The sequence below is a fragment of the Condylostylus longicornis genome, unplaced genomic scaffold (assembly GCF_029603195.1).
Source record: "Condylostylus longicornis isolate FDR11 unplaced genomic scaffold, ASM2960319v2 ptg000010l, whole genome shotgun sequence".
Classification (NCBI taxonomy): Eukaryota; Metazoa; Arthropoda; class Insecta; order Diptera; family Dolichopodidae; genus Condylostylus; species Condylostylus longicornis.
In genome coordinates, this window is record NW_026577979.1 from 24302569 (window position 1) to 24322276 (window position 19708).

At 29.9% G+C, this 19708-nt stretch overlaps 1 protein-coding gene across 7 annotated transcripts in view; it reads right to left on the reverse strand.

Annotated features, from left to right (window-relative positions):
• LOC129619164 (tensin-1) overlaps nt 1-19708 on the reverse strand; it is a 142810-nt gene that overhangs the window by 56846 nt on the left and 66256 nt on the right. For all 7 annotated transcript variants that reach the window (XM_055534269.1, XM_055534267.1, XM_055534268.1 and 4 more), the window contains exons 2-5: nt 13160-13219; nt 7186-7407; nt 6661-6788; nt 704-1413 (exon numbers count right to left, since the gene is read on the reverse strand). In XM_055534269.1, the coding sequence (XP_055390244.1) occupies nt 704-1413; nt 6661-6788; nt 7186-7407; nt 13160-13219 (1120 nt within the window). The remainder of the gene's footprint in view (nt 1-703; nt 1414-6660; nt 6789-7185; nt 7408-13159; nt 13220-19708) is intronic.

Here is a 19708-nt window from a genome sequence, read left to right on the forward strand (position 1 = left end):
GGTATGGACATATATATATATTCTTGCTCAGCGTAAAATTCTGCGTTGATTTAGACATGTCCGTCCGTCCGTCCGATCGCACGATAACTCAAAAACATAATGCAATCGACACCGAACTTTCACAAGTTATTTGTTTTGTGCCAAAGACGAACCCTATTGTAAGTGGGCTAATTCGGACAACGGGTTCGGGCAGCTGCCATACAACTCAAGGAGTTTATTTTAAATATTTCAAAAACTAATAAAGTTGTAAATATAAAGTTTTGTATACATGTGTCCAATTATATTTTACACATGCTCTAAAAAGTTTAATGGGATAGCTGCACCGGTTCGGCTGGCTGCCATTCAACTCCAAAAGCAAATTTTTTATAATCGGCAAAATAATAAAGTCAGATTCATGAAACTTGGCAGTTATGTGTCCAGTTATAGATCAGATATATTTTTGAAGTTTTGGTTGAAATGCTTGACAGGTTTGAGTCCATACAAGACCAAAAGCTTATTTGAAATATCTGGAAAAATAATAAAGTTAGACTCATGAAACTTGGCAGTTGTGCGTCCAGTTATAGGTCAGATATATCCGTGCAGTTTCTATAGAATGGTTTCACAGGTTTAAGTAATTGCTATACAAAGGTGCAGGGTATAATTCAATCGGTTTATACCGACTGAAACGTTTTTACTTGTTTTAATTTAACATTAAACAACTTACCACACCAAGCATAATCTAAATCTTCTTTTCTGAAAACAACTTCTTTCGAATCCATTGCACATGTATGAAATTGCAACGAAAACAGTAATTCGCGGCATTCATTACTCTCCAGCCCACCATTATACATAAGGTTTTCATTATTGTTACATATTGCACTAGCTGGTATAATTTGATAGCACCTAATAAGAATATCACCACGTAGTTGTAAGTTACCAATTTGATATAAAAATTGTCTTGTTGTTATTGGAATAATATGAATATCCGATGTGTATACGCAACGTAAACCTTCATAAATTTTTATGAAACTATTCCATTCACTTTCCGAAGACAATACGTTGTATTGCAACCAAGATGGTGGAGATTCAATTGATATACATTTTAAATTTAATGCTGATGAGTTCATTTTGACTCTAGTCGATAACAAACCAGAAAAATATTGTATATAACGTCTATGGGATGGAATTCGAAGTGGACCGATAAAATCTTCCAAAAATTTTTTCATTGAGAAAATATCTAAATCAAGCCAATTTTTAATAATGGCATTTTGAGCCCGCAAATCTTCATTTGTCGATGTTCTTGACTCTCGATTTGCCTGATCTTGACTAGTTCGACTACTATTAGTTCTTGACGTCGTTGAAAAACTAGATGCACATATGTCTAAATATTCAAGATATGCTGCAATAGTTGCACCCAGTCGTTGTCTATTATCTCTAAAAATACATAAAAGTAAAAAACAATAATGTAGATATTTCCTATAAGGAGAAACTTTGGTGAGTTATTCTTAAACAGTGCAAATGCATAAAATATTGCAATGTTTTCCATGCTTCTATTTTAAAAAAGTTGCTTTTAATATTGACTAACCAGAGTCAATTTAATATTGACTAACCAGAGTCAATATTAAAAGCAACTATATCAAAAAATAATGAGTGTTACCCACGAAATTGTTTTAATTAACAGAAGAAATTGAAAAAATAAAATCTCTTTGTTGATATGATTTAAGAACTCACAAAAATTTCAAAGCTATATACTCGTTTTCGAGTCACAGCCTGTTGAAAAAAGTTACCGGTCTTTCCCGGTATATAAATAAATGCTTCTTTAAAACTTCAGAACCATTTAACATTAGATTATGTCCTAAAATGCATTTTTCACATGTTTTTTGAACACATTTAACACGTTTTACTGGCAAAACTATGAGAGATAGAGGAAAATGTTATACGGGTTAACTTTTAGACGAGTTTTGTAAAAAACAATTGCAAAAAAAAATTACTTTGTAAAACAATTCAGATACAATGCTTAGTTATTTAATTTTAACAATTTTTTTTAATTATAAAAAATAAAACCGTTGTGCATTTAATTACAAGTCTACATACTGAAAATCAGAATTTAAGTTTCTACATTTTTTAATGACCGCGTTGCGTTCAATATGGGAAGTTATATGATAGCGCCAAATTTCACATAACCAGTTTTCGGCGGAAAATCTTTTCTCCATTTTGAAGAAGCAAAATAAACTATTTTTAAATAGATGTCTATCTGCTAGTCTGTCTGTTTGTCTCTATACGCCTGTATCTCAAGTTCGACTGAATCGATTTTCACGAACATTTATGTCTTACTTTCTTAATTTACTTTAGAATGGTTTGATCAAATTTTTGATTATATCAGATCTCTAGAACTGGATCTTTACTACTTATCAACTGATTTTTCTGAAATTTTATATATAAATACAAACATATCATCTAACTTTTAAAAGAAATAAAGTGTCAGCTAATGAATTTTTACTATGCAGGTCAAATTTATATTTCTGCTCATATACAGAGAAATAATTAGCAAATTCTTTTCAAAACTCGTATTACAACTTTAATTATTGAAACTAGTTCAGTAAAAATATAAATTCAGCAATTCAAGAGTAATTCGAGACTATCAAAGCTCGAAAACAGAACTTTTACGAAGTGAATACTCTGTATTTATACATTGAGCGAATATTTGAGCTCTGGCTGTTTTGTTAAAAAAAATAATTGTTTTGTGTTTAAGTCAAACATTTATGTTTAGGTCAAACATTTTACATAACTTGAAATTAACGAATGCATATACAGATACATATTTTTCAGACAGAACAAATTTTCGACTTAAAAATTAAATTTAAAAATTATACATAATAAAACTTATTAGTAATAATACACCATTAAAAATGAATATAAACAATGAAAAAATAAAACAAGAATTTGTTAAAATAAAGAAAAGGGTTATAAGTAAATAAAAGCTTTTTCATCGTGTCTTTCTTCAGTGAAAAGTCAAATCTGTGTTTGTGTTTGTTGCATAAACGCAGCATTCTGCTGACAGGTTCATGTTTCCCATAATTGGTCCTATGCAAAGAAACCATGGAAAGATCAGGGGAATGAGACCTAGGGTTGGAGTTAATCACAATTTTATTTAAAATGTCGGGAGAGATTAAGTCTGTTTTCATAAGCTGAAAAATGAATAACAAATCCGCGACGTCACGTCTTTTACCCAGTGTGGCTAGGTCAGTTAGTTTGAGTCTGAACTCGTAAGGTGGAAGAATGATGGAAAAGTCTTCCCAAGGAAGAAGGCGCAGTGCGAGCCTCAAAAAATTTTTTTGAATAGACTCAATCCTATTAATATGTATATCGTAATAGGGTGACCATACTTGTGAAGCATATTCAAGATGAGGACGGACCAGGCATGTTTAGAGCGATTTTAAGACATAAGGATCATTAAACTCCTTTGACTTGCTATCGAAGCAAACACCAAGGCCCATTATTGAATCAACTCGACTAAGAGCTTGGCCATTCAAAGTATAGTTTGTAAAAAATGGCCGTTTTTGCCTAGAATAGCAAATTTATGCACATTTACTTACATTGATTTTTAGGTTATTACTTTAGCACCACCCGTAGAAGCGGTTAAGATCATTCTGAAGATACATCGCATCATTTGCAGAGCTTATTTTATTGAAAATTTTCATGTCATCACCATATATTAATACCTTACTGTGCGTAAGCATGGAAGCAACATCATTAATTAAAATTGTGAACAGCAGTGGACCTAAGTTACTGCCCTGGTACACTAGAATTAGATGAAAGAGGCGAGGAAATAGCTGAACGAAGGAGGACTCTGTAAGTCCTGCAGAGAGATATAACTTTATCCGTGCTAAGAAGTTGTCAGGGAATCCCAAGAGTTTCAATTTTAAAATAATAATTTCATGTGGTAGTATGTCAAAGGCTTCGCTAAAGTCTGTGTAAATTACGTCCGTCTGATACCCATTTTCCATATTATTTCAGAAAACTGTTGTGGCTTCGACTAGATTAATCACCGTGGATTTCTTTTCCAAGAAGCCATGCTGACGCGCACTAATGAATGGCATTCAATGGAAATAAATATTGTCAAATACCATCAACTCAAAAACCTTAGGAATTGCCGACAATTTAGATATAGGACGATAGTTTGACACGTCATTTTTATTGTTTTTCTTATGGATTGGCCTAATGAAAGCTTCCTTCCACACAGACGGGAAAGTACCCGAAGAATAAAACTTATTAAAAATTAAGATTAAGATGGGCGCCAGAGAAAAGCAGCATCTGCTTAAAATAATCTCAGTACCTCCATCCGGTCCAGGAGAAGGACTAGAATTCAAATTAGAAAGATATTTTTCAACCGCAAAACAGTTCGTGGCAAAATTTGTAAAGGTAGTTTTAGGATAGTTATCAATGTGCCGAAAGTCGTCAACATCTAATTGAAAAGATGAAAAAGAGATTCGACGAAAAAGTTACGAAAAAATTCGGAAATAGTTTGGGAATTATTACTTGTATTCCCTTCGAATTTCAAGAAGGTTGGATAACTATCACTTTTCCTCTTATGGTTTATGAACTTCCATAAACATAATCCAAGACTTTGGGATTACGTATTAAGTTATCAGAAGTTTTATAGATATAGTAGTCGTAACGTTCTTTTGCTGCTAATTTAAATCGTCTTTAGTGGAGAGATATTTGCGCCACAGCTCATTCTTTTTGTTGCGAACTACCCTCAACTCTTGTGAAAACCATGGAAGGCCAGAGCCAGTATCTTTAGTTTTCAACACTGGAATAAACAATTCAAATGCAGCAAAAATGATTTCGTAAAACTTACCCGTCATAGACTCAATATCAATAAAGTTAAATACTGAAGAGAAGTTGTAAGTAGAAAAGAAATCATTTAGCAATGCGAAATTCGCCCTTTTAAAATCAAAACGATAGAAAAGGGGCTCGTCAATAAATGTTTGGTCGTCAATGCAATAAGAGAAAGATATCGGAGGATGATAGATATCAACGTTAACCAACGGATCCGAGACAGTTATAGGTAAACATTTATACCAATTGGAAGTAAAGACTAGATCCAGTTGCCTCCATTGATGGTTTGTTATTGAGGATATTTGTTGCAAATTATTTAAATGAAAGGTATCTATAAAAGACAACTCCAACTCACTAGAAGTCAATTGAAATCAAAAATGGTTACTCATCATGAGTCACCCACATAATTTTGGGGAGATTAAAATCTCCAAAAACAAAAACCTCATCCTCAGGGTTAAAAGAATTGCATAAATAATCAATTGCCGAAGAAAATTTTGCATATAACTTATTACTTGAGTTAGGCGGTATATAGCAATTGACTAAGAAAAGCGTTTTGGAATTCAGCTCAATTTTAACTACGATGACTTCAAGATTATCGGAGACTTGAATGTCAATAATACTAGCTGATAACGAGTTTTTAACGGCGCTTAATACCCTGCCTCCCTTTGGTGTGTGTCCCTGCAAGAGAAGCACATGTCGGTCCTTTCTAAAAACAGAAAATGAAGAGTTGAATAATTCAAGATTATTGATGGAGGGGGACAATCAAGTTTCCGTTAGAACATAAATATCACAGTCAAGAAGAGAAGAGTTAAACAGAACGGTGTTAGTTTTAGTCCTTAGTCCACGAACATTTTGATAGTACATAGAAAGTTATTTCACAGTCCTTGTCATACTATTTCCAAAGCCAGTTAATTGGACCAAGTTATTGTTGTTATGAAAGCTACTTGAACCATCTAGACGATTAGGCTGAGATCGTCGGAAGAAAAAACTTGTTGCTTGCCTCCCTCATCCTCTGTCCTGTCTGAAAGAACCTGTCTAGTATCCTTGTATATGCGAGAAGAATCAGTGCGTTGGGAGGAAAATAAGGGAAAAGAAAATAATAAGATTTGATTCAGCTAGTGCGAGGTCATCTAATTTTAATAATTAAATTCAATTTCTCACTGATTTAAATTTCTAAAAGTATTTACATGCGATTTCGTTTAATATTGATATGCAACAACTTTTGAATTATGTAATTTAAAATTCTATGCTTAAAAAATATTTACTGGACACTTAAAGTATTTATTTGAATATTGATAATAATTAACGCAGGCGAATGTAATGGTTGCGCGCAGAACAAATGCAAACGATCAGATCCTTTTCAATTGTATACTGATTTGTTTAAATTTTGATGAAAATAATTTTTTAAAGATAGGTACATGTATACAAAAACTTTTCAAATTAGTAAGGTTAACAAAAGTAAACGCGTTTGTCTGTATTTCTAGACCTGTCTGCTTAACCAACGCGACTTTCTTTTAATGCACGCTGTGCTCATTGCAATGCTCTAGTACAAAGTCCCAGTAGAGTCTATAAAAAATTCGGCTTATGATCATGCATCACATACTGTATAACAATTAAATTTGTAATGTGAATTATCAAAAAAAAATTTTTTTGAGGACTTTAAAAAATTTAGTATCGTATGATTTGTTGCCAAAGTTGGAAATTAAATTCATTTTACTTCTAAAAAAACCTTCTACCAGAAATAAAGCAAAGTATCCTTGAGTATTTTATTATACAAAAATGTTACCCAAATTATTAAAAATTATTAAAAACGTCTATATAAACGTCTATGTTACGTACCTGTCTTGCAGCACAACGACCTTTTCTTGACCGCTTCCCAACCATTTATCGATACGTTTACAGAGTTCACAAATTCTTTCCAAAGTTATTACTGAAATACATGACTCCAGATCAAAAACACGGTAATTCTAGATGGAATGATAACAAAACATAAAAAATAAAAAGAAAATTTTTATAAAACTAATAAACATGAAAAACAGAATTTTTACAGAATTAGATTATAGGGATAGGTATATTATAATGTTTTTTTGTAATCTTCTTGGATTCACAGCATACGTAAAGTTATAATGGGAACTCCCCAATATGTCACAGATTTATGTAATAATTGAGATCAGTCCCGCATTCATAATCGTCATTACCCAAACATCATAAATTTAAGTATTATGTTACCAACGCAGTACTGGAATTTTCTAAATTAGGAATTTTGATTTAAGAATAATAAGTAATAATAACAAATTTCTGATTTTTCAAAGTTAACCAAACAACAAGTGATTGTTAAGATATGGTAAAATTTCGATAATTTACCTTTCCGTGTTTTTGTTCTAGCATCAATATCACTTCTTTTTCATATTCATCTTGAAGTTGACCTTCCATATGAGGTCCTTGTAGTAGTACATCTTCTTCGATATTTCTATCTCTGGCTGGTAATATTGAAGCCAAAATCCTTTGCGTAACATAATGAAGTCGTAAATTATCTGCTATGTTCGAACTACTCTGATAATGATGTCGTTTTGATTGAATAGGAAACTGAAATAATATAATCGAATTTATACTTTAATTAATTGAATGTTTTTTATGAGAAAAACAGAAAAATTTACTTTTAAATTACTATTAACAATTTAAATATTATTTTCAATAGTACAATTTATTTAAATTTAATTTTCAAAATTAGATTATTATAAATTGATAACTAAGTGAACGCATCAATGCAAAATAAAAACAAAAATTTTTAAATATACGATTGGATGACTTCATTATTTTAGAATTTATTTTCAAATACTGAATGTGTAGAATAACACACCTAATTAAAAAAATCTGATGTGGTCAGCACATAACCGACCCCAATGTGTATTGTCTAGTTAAGTGAAAGTGTTACAGAATATTATAAAAATGTCTGTTAAATACTTCTTTCCAATTTTTAGGACATTAATAAGCTTATAGTTAACATAACTAGAAAAATGTAAATTTGGCTCTTAGTAGAGTTTCGCATTGTACTACCCGAATTCACTGAAATGCTCGCCAGTTAGTTTCGGTAACAACCAGAACTTAAGTATCAAATTTCAAGAAATTCCATCAATTCGTTCCGTAGATATGATGAAATATGTAAAATCGGCCCGCAGATCAGTTTTCGAGCCCTGATCTTTCCAAAAAATTTATTTATTTCTCTTTATATACGCAAAAATGCATATTTGGCCCGTAGTAAACGTCCAGTTGTTGACACCTGATTTTTTCCAAAAGTTAGAAGGTTTCGCGGACAGTCTAACTGAACTTATATATGAAATTTCAAGTAAATCGGTTGAATATTTTCTTCAAAATGTTCGAAAGTGTAAAACAGGCCCGCTAAAAAGTGCAGTTCCCGAGGCCTGATATATCCCAAAAGTTGATCAATTCGTTCCATGATGGAAATAAACTTACATATAAAATTTCATCAAAATCCGTTCAGCCGAACTTGAGATACACGCGTGCACACACAGACAGACCAACAGGTTGCTAAAAATAGTTTATTTACACTTCCCCACTATGGAGAAGTGCATTCCCACCGAAAACTCGATATATAAAATTTGTTGCCATCACATAACCTACCTATTGTATACACAATACGGTCGGTAATAAAATAATTTTAAGAACAGAATCAACTAACCCCTATTCATTAAATACAAATAACCTATAATTGTTCTATTCTGATTATTGAAATATACGTTGAACAAATTTATTTTAGATCCACCAAAACATAATTTTATCGTGACAAAATTTTGGAACAGCCATTTAATTTCAATCTCAGTTTATTATTGTTGGTGAAACAATCTCGCATTGTGAAGGATGCCTATATTAATAGCCTATATCAACATGACATGTTAATTCGTATAATAGTAATAAGTACACTATGTAATAGTTCCATATAAATTATCCTCATTATTTCACGCAATATTTTCTGCCAGTCTACGAAGATTTATTAGTATACTTAAATATCAGTTACACGTTGATCGTTTCAGATTTCTATTTTACAAAGTATACATTTTTATACGCACTTTCGAATAAAGCAAATACGACCAAATTTTCACAAGTTGTTTCTTTTGTGTCAAAGACGGGTTCGATCAAAGATTCTATATATTCGGAAAAATAATAAAGCTAGACTCATAAAACTGGGAAGTCATGTGTCCAATTATTAGTCAGAGATAGTCTCAAAGTTTTTATGGAATGACTTAGCAGGTTTGGGTAGCTGACATGCAAATACAAAAATTAAATTTATAAATATTTGAAAAAATAATAGAGTTAGATTTGTCAACTTTGTGTTACTTATATAAGTGAAGCTTTTGTGGAATGATCTGACCGGTTCGAGTAACTACAATGCAACCCTGAAAACTAATTCCAAATATTTCAAAAGCACGTCTTTATAATCAGATTATATGCAAGGTACATGATATACATAATTCTGTCGGTTTAGATCGACTGAAATATTTTTACTTGTTAATTTCTTCTGAGATGCAAAGCGTAGTAGATTCTAGCATTTGAACTTCAAATTTTAATAGACTTAGATAATTTGAAAGATTTAAGCAGCATAAACTTTTAAAGACCTCATAGAATTGGATTTTGGAAACGTTGTTTTTTTGATTCTCCCAAAGCACTGATCACAACACAAGTTTCTTGACTAATCACAATATATGTATGTTATTACGTCACGAAGTACGTATATGATTTCCATTAAAAAACTGTTTCTACTGAAATCCGAATTTTTATTATAAAACATTAAAATTCAAAGTCATTAAAAAATTCAATTTGAATGTTGAATTATTTTGTATACTAGTTTGACTATTTTTACACGCACTTTCGAATAAAGCAAATACGACCAAATTTTTCTATTAAATTATCTAAGTCTATTAAAATTTGAAGGACAAATGCTCGAATCTACTACGCATATGCATCTCAAAAGAAATTAACAAGTAAAAATATTTTAGTCGATCTAAACCGACAGAATTATACCATGTACCTTGCCTATAATCTGATTATAAAGACGTGTTTTTGAAATATTTGGAATTAATTCTCTGGGTTGTATTGTAGTTACTCGAACCTGTCAGATCATATAGTCGTTACAAGTTATTACAACAATTCGGGATAAATCGGATGGAGTGGCTTATGTGATGGCAACAAATTTTGCATATGGAGTTTCCGGTGGGAACGCACTTCTACGTGGTAGGGAAGTGTAGATGAACTATTTTTAGCAATCTGTCGGTCTGTCTGTGTGTGCACGCGTGTATCTCAAGTTCGGCTGAACCGATTTTGATGAAATTTTATATGTAAGTTTATTTCCACCATGGCACGGATCGATCAACTTTTGGTATATATCAGGCCTCGGGAACTGCACTTTTTAGCGGGCCTGTTTTACATTTTCGGCCATTTTGAAGAAATTATTCAAACGATTTACTTGAAATTTCATATATAAGCTCCGCTCGACCGTCCGCGGAACCTCCTAACTTTTGGAAGAAACCACCTGTCAGCAACTGGACGTTTACTACGGGCCAAATATACAATTTTGCGTATATAAAGATAAATAATCAACCGATGTCATTGAAATTTATTATTTAAATTCTTCGTACTAAAACAATGAAGATATAAATTTTTTGGAAAGATCAGGGCTCGAAGACTGATCTGCGAGCTGATTGATCTGCGACTGATCTGAGACGAATTGATGGAATTTCTTGAAATTTGATATTTGAGTTCTGGTTGTTATCAAAACTAACTGGCGAGCATTTCAGGAAATCCGGGTGGCACAAAGCGAAACTCTACTAAGAACCAAATTTACATTTTTCTAGGTATGTTAAGTATAAGCATACTAATGTTCTAAAAATTGGAAAGAAGTATTTAACAGACATTTTTTTGATATTCTGTAACAATTTCACTTAACTAGACAATATACATTGCGGTCGGTTATGTGCTGATCACATTACATTTTTTATTTTGTCGTTATTAGTGGAAGTTTTTAAATCTTTCATTACTAAGTTTTAAATCAAATAAAAATTTTTGTGTGCAGGAAGCACAAATGATACTCAAATATTAAAGGTATACAGCGTAAAAATTAGATAAATCATATTTTTGTCGAAAGCATACATATATACGAGTATATTAACCATCAAATAGGTTACATTGAAGAAGACCATAATAAAATTTTAAAACAGTAACACCATCTTAAATCGGATAATTAAACATTTAACGAAAAAAAATGCTACTGCATAAAAATATAGTATAAGTTTCAATCAAATTTTATTAGACTAGTAAAACTAATTATGTGGTTTCTGGCTGAAAAGATAGGAGATTTGAAATGATTTAGAGCGATTTCCAACTGAGAATGGTTTATTGTTTTTTTGTAAAAGAAATGAACTTTTATACTCGAAAGTGCTTGAGATTTCAACAAAAAAAGGTATACTTATTGGATGCGGCTTTAGGTACAAGTTCAAGCAAAATATACCAGTCAATTTTATACATACATAATAATTTAAGATAAAGACGTGCCTGCTACTTGGGAAATCCAAAAGATTTAAACTTTGATCCAAAAGATTTAAACAAAAGCATGAAGTGTGAAAGAAAAAGTAAGAAAATTTTTACCCGTTATAGACGTTTATTGAAAATAAAGAAGTATAAAGACCACACACATATATACTTATATACATATACATATATACATATACACATATGTGCATATTTGCATGTACATATGTATATGTATTCTTTAAAGAAATTACAGTATCGAGCTCAAACCATTTTCTATTGTAATTGTGTGTTAACAAAATTCTGAGTTTCTGACTCGCGAAATATATGTACATGCATAGTATACTTTCTTCATTTTGTTATGTTGTAAATTTAAGTATATGAGAGTCAGAAATGTAAAAAGACAAAAAAAAAAGTACAAATAAAAATTTTGTGAATACTAGGTTAGTGGTGAAAAATCCTTTTATAAAAAGTGTAACATTATTTTGTTAGCCTTGAATAAAAATTGAGGTGAGGCCAAAAACAAATAGCTTTAATTACGTTATGTCATGGGTGTGTAACATACTACCTATAAATGTGTGGTATACCTTATGTAACATAACATAAAGAATATAATTAAATGGCATAATAGAAAAATAAGGAAAGGGTTTATTTCAATATTTACTATTTGAGATTTCATTTAAATATGGAATGCTTATAAATACAATTTATACATGTGTATAAATATATATGCATGTAAACATATCTATGTGATTATATTCAAGGTACAATAGTTATAAGTTGCATGTCACCATTTCCTCATTTAAGTGATTGTTGAAAATATTAATTTAAAATTAGGTATTTATATAATACGAGGAAAAATAGAGTTGACCATCATCTCTGTGATATCCGTACGAATTTGTTATCCTATGTGGGAGTAAAGATGCCATAGCTGACTATGGAACAGACTTTAAATTTATGTTGCCGCATTAACATATTACTTTATTCATAATTTCAATTGGATAAGTTGAGCCAAATAACTTTTCAAGTTGTATGGCAGCTACTAGAAGGAGCCAAGCAATTTCAATGACTTTTGTCAAACAAATTGGTCCTGCTAATATATTGCTTGTGCAATCACCACAACTTTAATACTTTTTCAGATATGGCCAAATAACTTTTGAAGTTGTATGGCAGCTACCAGAAGAAGTCAAGCAACTTCAACGACTTTCATCAAACACATTAGCCCTACTAATATATTTGTTTTTGTGAAATTTCAATGACACAGCTTTAATAGTCTTTGTGATATAGTCACATAAATTTTGAAGTTGTATGGCAGCTACCCGAACCAGTACTTTGATCATATCCAATTTATCGATATCGTTGGATGGTCGGTCGGACAAACGGACAGACAAAACTAAATCGACACAGGATTCGACGCTGATCAAAAACCTACACTTGAGTCTATATCTCAGACCACTATATCTTAGCATTACAAATATTAAGGCAAATTTAGTATACCCTTCGAACATACGTTCGTACGGGTATAAAAATTTGTAATAACTGTTAATCATTTAAAGTAGTTAATGATATTCTCATTCTTCGTAAAAGAACAGTGCAAAAATTTGATAAGTCAAGTTATACTTAACGAACTTAGCCTTTAAAAATTCATGTTATATAAATTCTTATGAAGCTTTTTTTGTTATAGCTTTTTTAATATAAAGATTTTAAATGTTAAGATTTTTGTAAAATAAATTTAGAATAAATTTCTGTTAAATATCCCTAATCGACTTTCGTTGTATGTATGTACGCAACTTACCGATTGTGATTTTGGTATATTGTTTTGATCTAGCCTAATATCGTGATCAGTGTAGCTTTTCTGCAAAGAAAAAAAAATTAGTTACTACTTCACATCAATAATATTCAATTTACTTTATTCATAATTATTACTTTATTATAAGATAAAACTACTTTATTCAATTATATCAATTGTTTTTTTTTTTAATGATCTCAATAGTCAATGTATTTACTATTAAATAAATCAAGACTAAGAATTTCAATTTCAAGAGGTTTCTTTTTACCTGAATTTCAATTGGTTCTAATAATAATACGGCGTGTAATATATTAAAAGCAATGCGATATAAAAATGTAGTTATTGAACCTTTTGGCCCCCAAACATCCGAAGGAGTGTACAAGTTTTCACCATTATGCATTGCATATTATTTCTTAAAATTTACAAATGAACTATTAAAAGTTACATTTTAAATAAATAAATACAAATAAAATATAATTTTTTAATTTAATTTTTCAATTTAATCGGTTTCAACAATTGAATATCATAATTAAAATAAAATTTTCATTTTAATAATAAAATATATAATTTTAGATGTGAGATTCGCGGGGGTTCAAAATTTTAAGCAGTTCATATTTTTATGGTATATCTTAATTTATAAATAATCAAATTAATATCATAGGTTAATAAGTATTTCGAAATAAAGCCTGCTCAATAAAAAAAGTTTGCACCTTTTCTTATTTATTGGTTGTTTCAACACTCACAAATTAAAAAATATTTAAAAAATAATTTGCCCTATAAGAATAACTTGGCAAAAAAACAGCTTGTTCCGTGCAAATATCCTAAAATACTAATTTTATTTATTAAATAAATAAGCAAAAATACTTCTGTATTTGACAAAAATAAAAAAATATTTCTTAAAAAAATGTTTCTTCCTTTTTGTCATTTTTTTTTGTTTTTATTTAACTCATAATACGCACATTTCGCTGCCTTTGATGAGAATTATTCTTCGTCTACTTGTGAACAAAATTTATGGTTGGAGAGTAGAAATGTCCACAACAGGCGTGCTTCTGATACGAGTTCACAAAAAATCGAAAAAGACCTGGCTGACTTATGCAAATAAACTAAGGAGGCCAATTAAAGTAATAGACAGAAGTCTACATCCATTATATGGACTTAAGGTTATTAATTGCGAACTTATCCATAGGGGATTCAAAAGTTAAAATGTCATAAATAAAATTAAAAAGATAAAAGAAAATGACGTGAATAATATTAAAAAATTTCCTCTCTTCATATTATCCTTTGATTATACCGAAGACATAAATAAAATACATAAAATAGAATATCTTCAACACATTGGAGTAAAAGTTGAGCCTCCAAGGAGTAATGTGTCCATCCCTCAATGCGATAGCTGCCAGAGGTTTGGACTTAGACAAAGATTTTGCTAAGGAAGTGCTAAATGACAAAAGATAATTTCCAAGCCCGGTGTCCAAACTGTAACGAGGCATACCCTGCTAGTTACCGAGGCTGTTTATTGACTATAAAATTAGAAAAAAGGAGAATGAAAAGGTATCGACCTAAACGGATCCTAGGTAATCATGAAAGGAACCCAAGAACGATTAATGCTTTTACATTAAGTAAGGAAAAAAATTGTGTTACATGCTCACAAATAGCTTTAAAAATTCCAGAAGGTTATATATATAAAAAACCTAAGAAAGGCATGAAAACTAAAGAAATCGACAATATACAGTCCAAAAACCTAAAGTAATTGACAGAAGCATAATGCAAAGGATGTAAGACATGCTTCAAAGAATTGGCGAAATCTGAGTGATATTAACTACTATGCTGACACTAAAGTATAGCAACCCTGAAGTGATTTCTAAAAAATGTTAGCAATGAAATATGAATTGGTACGTGGAACGCCAATGCCGTTCTTAGTAGAAAGCAAAAATTTGAGGTTTTTCTTAGAGTTAAAAATATCGACGTATGTCCATTGTCAAAAACACGCTTGAGGAAGGATTTGGATGTGTTCGGTCATAGATGTTTTAGGGCAACTCATCTTTTTAACAATTCAAGGGTAGCTCACCTTTTTGACAATTCAAGTCTCTTACAAAACTTAAACTATGAAGTTTAGGATAAAGTTTAAGTTTTGTAAGAGTCTAGTTTTGTTCTATTTACAATTTGTGTTAATTTATTTTATTTTTTTAATTATTTATATGTTATTTATTAAAAAATATTAACTGACGATATTAAAAATTTTATTATATTCAGTTGTTAGAGCTATTGAGTTACTAAATTATGTTAAACGTAAATTAAAATTTGTTCAATAACTTAATCCCAGATGAAGATTTAAAATTAAATCGAAACGTTGACTTTGAAGTAGACTTTGAACAGAGTAGACTTTGAAGATGAGACAGCTTTAATCAACGAATTAGAAATACTAAAGGAAGGAGCATCTTTGTTTTTACCTCGCTTACACTCCCTAAAAAAACGTATTTTAAAAAAAAACATAGTGAAGTAAAAAACTTCAGATAAATCTCTTTCTTTGCTCCGAACATTGTCAAACTGAACTTAACATTAAATGTCAAATGTTATTATTTTTTTTTAGAAAATTACGCGTCTCTATAAAAAGTAAACAAAGACTTTTGTCACTTTTTTTATAAAATTTGTGCAGTTAAAAATAAAAATAAAAAATCTATTAAATAAAAAACCTTAAAATATTTAATAAGAAGAAAAAGGTGTATAGTTCTGAATTGCAAAAACAAATAGCTTTTTTTACACCATATACATATGAATATTATTCATTTTAATAATTAAAAAAAATATCTATTAGTTATTACTTAATTAAATTAAGTTCTGATTAATTCATAATTTCTAATTTTATAAAGTTTTTAATTTTGCAAAGAAAACACGTGTTTTTGCTTTGTTTTAAACTAAAATTACTTCGGATGCCATAATTTTACCAGGACCGGTTTTTTCTTTAAGCAAAATGAGTTTGTGCTTGATAAAATGGAGCAGACAAACAAATATTTTAAATTTTTTTTTTTTGCATAAATATTTTAAATTATTTTTTTTTTGCATTGAAAACTGTAAAGTTTTCCTAGAAATGATGAAATAAAATTATAAAATGAGATATATTTTCCTTTATAGGGCGAAGATTTGGTCACCAAAAAAATAAATGAAGACGTAAAAATAAATGAAGAAGAAGATGGCGTAAAAAATAATCAGTTTTGTTTAAATTTGATTTTTTTTTACAGGTATTTAAAATGAAAAAAAATATTTTAAAATATTTTTTAGTTTTTGCTTTAAAAACATTTTTTAACTTATCCTTCTTATAGACAAGAAAGTGAAATAAATACGCTCCTATTACAACTTTGTTAATGCTCAGAGCAAAGAATGAGACGACTAGAAAATTTTGGCTTCATTGTTTTTTCAAGATTCTCCTTCCTTTAGCATTTCTAATTCGTTGGTTTTGTCAACGTTTAGGATATGTTAGATCTCTTTTTGAGGAAATCAGATGTCTTTTACTAAGAACCTAATTTACATTTTCTCTCATATACTGAGAAATAATTAAAGGTTTTTAAAGCAAGCTAAAAAAAGTTTGTGCCTGTTCAATTTTTAGATATATTGCGTGTACATGTACAGATACAAAATATTGTGGCATAACGTCGTTACAAAATATCGCGTCCCAACAAAACATAATCCTATTATAAAACATAAAACGTTACTACAATATTACGTATAATACAATAACGTTTTATGTTAGTTTGAAAAATATTATATTTAACTTGGAAGTAAATCTTATACTTATATATAAGTTTTGTTTCTGATTTAGTGGCATGTTACTTTTTATATTTTCGCTTGTGTGAACATTCAATATAACAGCTTTTATAGTTTCTGAGATAAGCCAAAAAACTTTTGAAGTTGTATGGCAGCTACCAGAAGGAGCCAAGCAATTTCAACGAGTTTTATCAAACACATTGGCCCTACTAATATAGTCGCTTGTGGGAAATTTCAATATCATAACTTTATTTTATAGTTTCTAATATACAGTTAAATAAATTTTCAAATTATATGGCAGCTACTCGAACCAGTATCCTGACCATATCCAATTTAAATAGGGTTCTGCCATTTACTATAATAAATCATTTGTAAAAATTTGGTGAACATAGCTCAATTGGTTTTTGAATATTAAAGTGAACGTAGCTCAATTGGGACGGACGGCCGGACGGACAGACGAACCGACAGATAAAGCTAAATCGACTCAGAATTCAATGCTGTTCAAAAACATACACTTGAGTCTATATGTCAAACCATAATTTCTTACCGTTACAAACGGTAACGGTAAAATTATTATACCCTTCGAACATACGTTTGTACGGGTATAAAAACATAGTTATCGTGCAGATATGGATATTTTCGAGCTACAATCTGTTGAAGAAAATTGGTCCCAGATTTTCCTTTTTTACAAATAAATAGTGCTAATAACTTCGGAACCCTTCAAAATATAGATAGTATTTGTCAAGCACTTATTTTAGAAGAAATTGACTGTCTCTTTATTATTGTTCTTTTCAGGGCAAAGCTCGCTATATGTATAGATACTTTGACGTTTTTTGCAAAATAAAAGAAAAGTGCATAAGTTTAAAAAAATATCAACAGATGCTAAAAATTAATTTTTTTATTAAAAATTTGTAATATTTAAGATTTATAGTGTTTAAAATCAATAAAAATCGACAATAGTAACAAATTTTTGAGTTTATAAATTGCTACACAAGAAGATATAATCGCTTAATTTTTCAACGTTAAATAACTTAAAATAAAGCTTAGAAAAATGGGAAAAGTTCTGCATAAAAAATTTTAAAGTTTAAAAAAATTTTCTATGAAGTTATCGGGTTAAAAACAATTAAAAAAAGGGGATATGAGTGATTTTTTCAAAAATTTGAATGCTTAATATTCCAAAGGTACATTAAATACAAAATCAAGTAATATGTTGATTAAGGCCTTTTACTAACCGATTTACAAATTCTTTTGTTTGATGCTTTCGCTTTTTCTGAGGGAAATTTGTGAAAAATTCATTAACATCTCGGAAACTGCACTGATTTGGCATTTATAATTCCAAACCAAAATTTTAAACATTTTCTATACACTAAATTTATTGTTAAAGCATTGATTACGGAATCACCCTACGTATTGATCTGTTAAAAAAATGGGTATTGTGTTCTTAATGCCAAAACTTTTGATAATCTCTAAAGTAAACATATAATTATAATTTCTGGCCCTTGCTAATGTTGCAGTTCAAGTCTGGCAAAGAAAAAAATTATTTTTTATTTTTAACTCCACTAAACGTGGTTTTTTAAATTTTCTTGTTTAATATAATATTGCACTTAAAGAAAACTTAAGTTTAAGAATTCATATTCGCACATAAAATATTTTTGTCCAAAAACTTTATCCTTTAGAATAGAAAGAAGAATTTTTGCTTAAATTTTTTTAATATATAAGTGCACGCGCTTTGGAAGAATTTCACTAAAAAAATACTTTATGAATATTCCTGTATTTAATACTTATTGAAAATATCCAAGCAATCATGTGTAAACAAAGTGATCAGTAATTTTTCTTATTTAAAAAAAAATAAAAAAAAATATAAAATTGTAAGATTTCGTCGAATTTTCCCAAAAAACTTCATCGTTTTAATGCGAACACATAAACAATCAAAATAAAGTTGGGTTAAACCAATGGTTTGTATTGTAGCACTTTTCCCTTCAACAAGTGAAATTACTGCTTTGCAAAACAATCGATGTATACCTACCACACTATTAAAATTATTTTCATCCGTATAAGAAACTATTTCTAGGATTGCATATATTTAGGATGAACAGTTTATGCAGTTTTTGAAATAAAGCAGAAATTAACTTAAAGAGAATTTAACGTAATGCTCGATTTTAAGGGTTAATTGCGTGAGTTATGAAATATAATTATATTTTTCAACGTCATGGAATTTACCGTTATCTTTCTGCGTCTATAGAAATTTGAAAAAGCTTGCGGTTTCGAAAATATAAGGCGTCAAAAATTCAAATTTTACAAATTTCAAGAGGCGATAACTTGAGAGGGGGTGGAGTTTAAAAAAAATTTTTTTCTAACGAAATGAACTATTTGTTAGTGCCTAAAAGCTACTAAAATTTCAGGCTCCCACATCCTGGGGTCTAAAAGAAAAACAAAATCAAAACTTGAAAAAAATGGATTTTATGTAACGGTAAATTTTAACCGCCATTTTGCCTTTTTAAAGTTTAACTATATTATGCCGTGATATAAGAAGCATCCCATTGCTTTTCTGCGTTTGTAAAATTTTAAAAATGCCTATGGTTCAACTACAGTCAACTGTTAAAAAATGGCTTTTGAAGGGGAATAACTTTTAGAGGGGCGGAGATAGGTAAAAATTATGTTGTACGAAAACTAGTTTCTAGTAAAGATCTATGTACATATAAAATTTCAAGTTTCTATTTTCAATCGTGTAGAAGTTTTGTAAAGAAACACACGGACAGACGATTGAAAATAGAAACTTGAAATTTTATATGTACA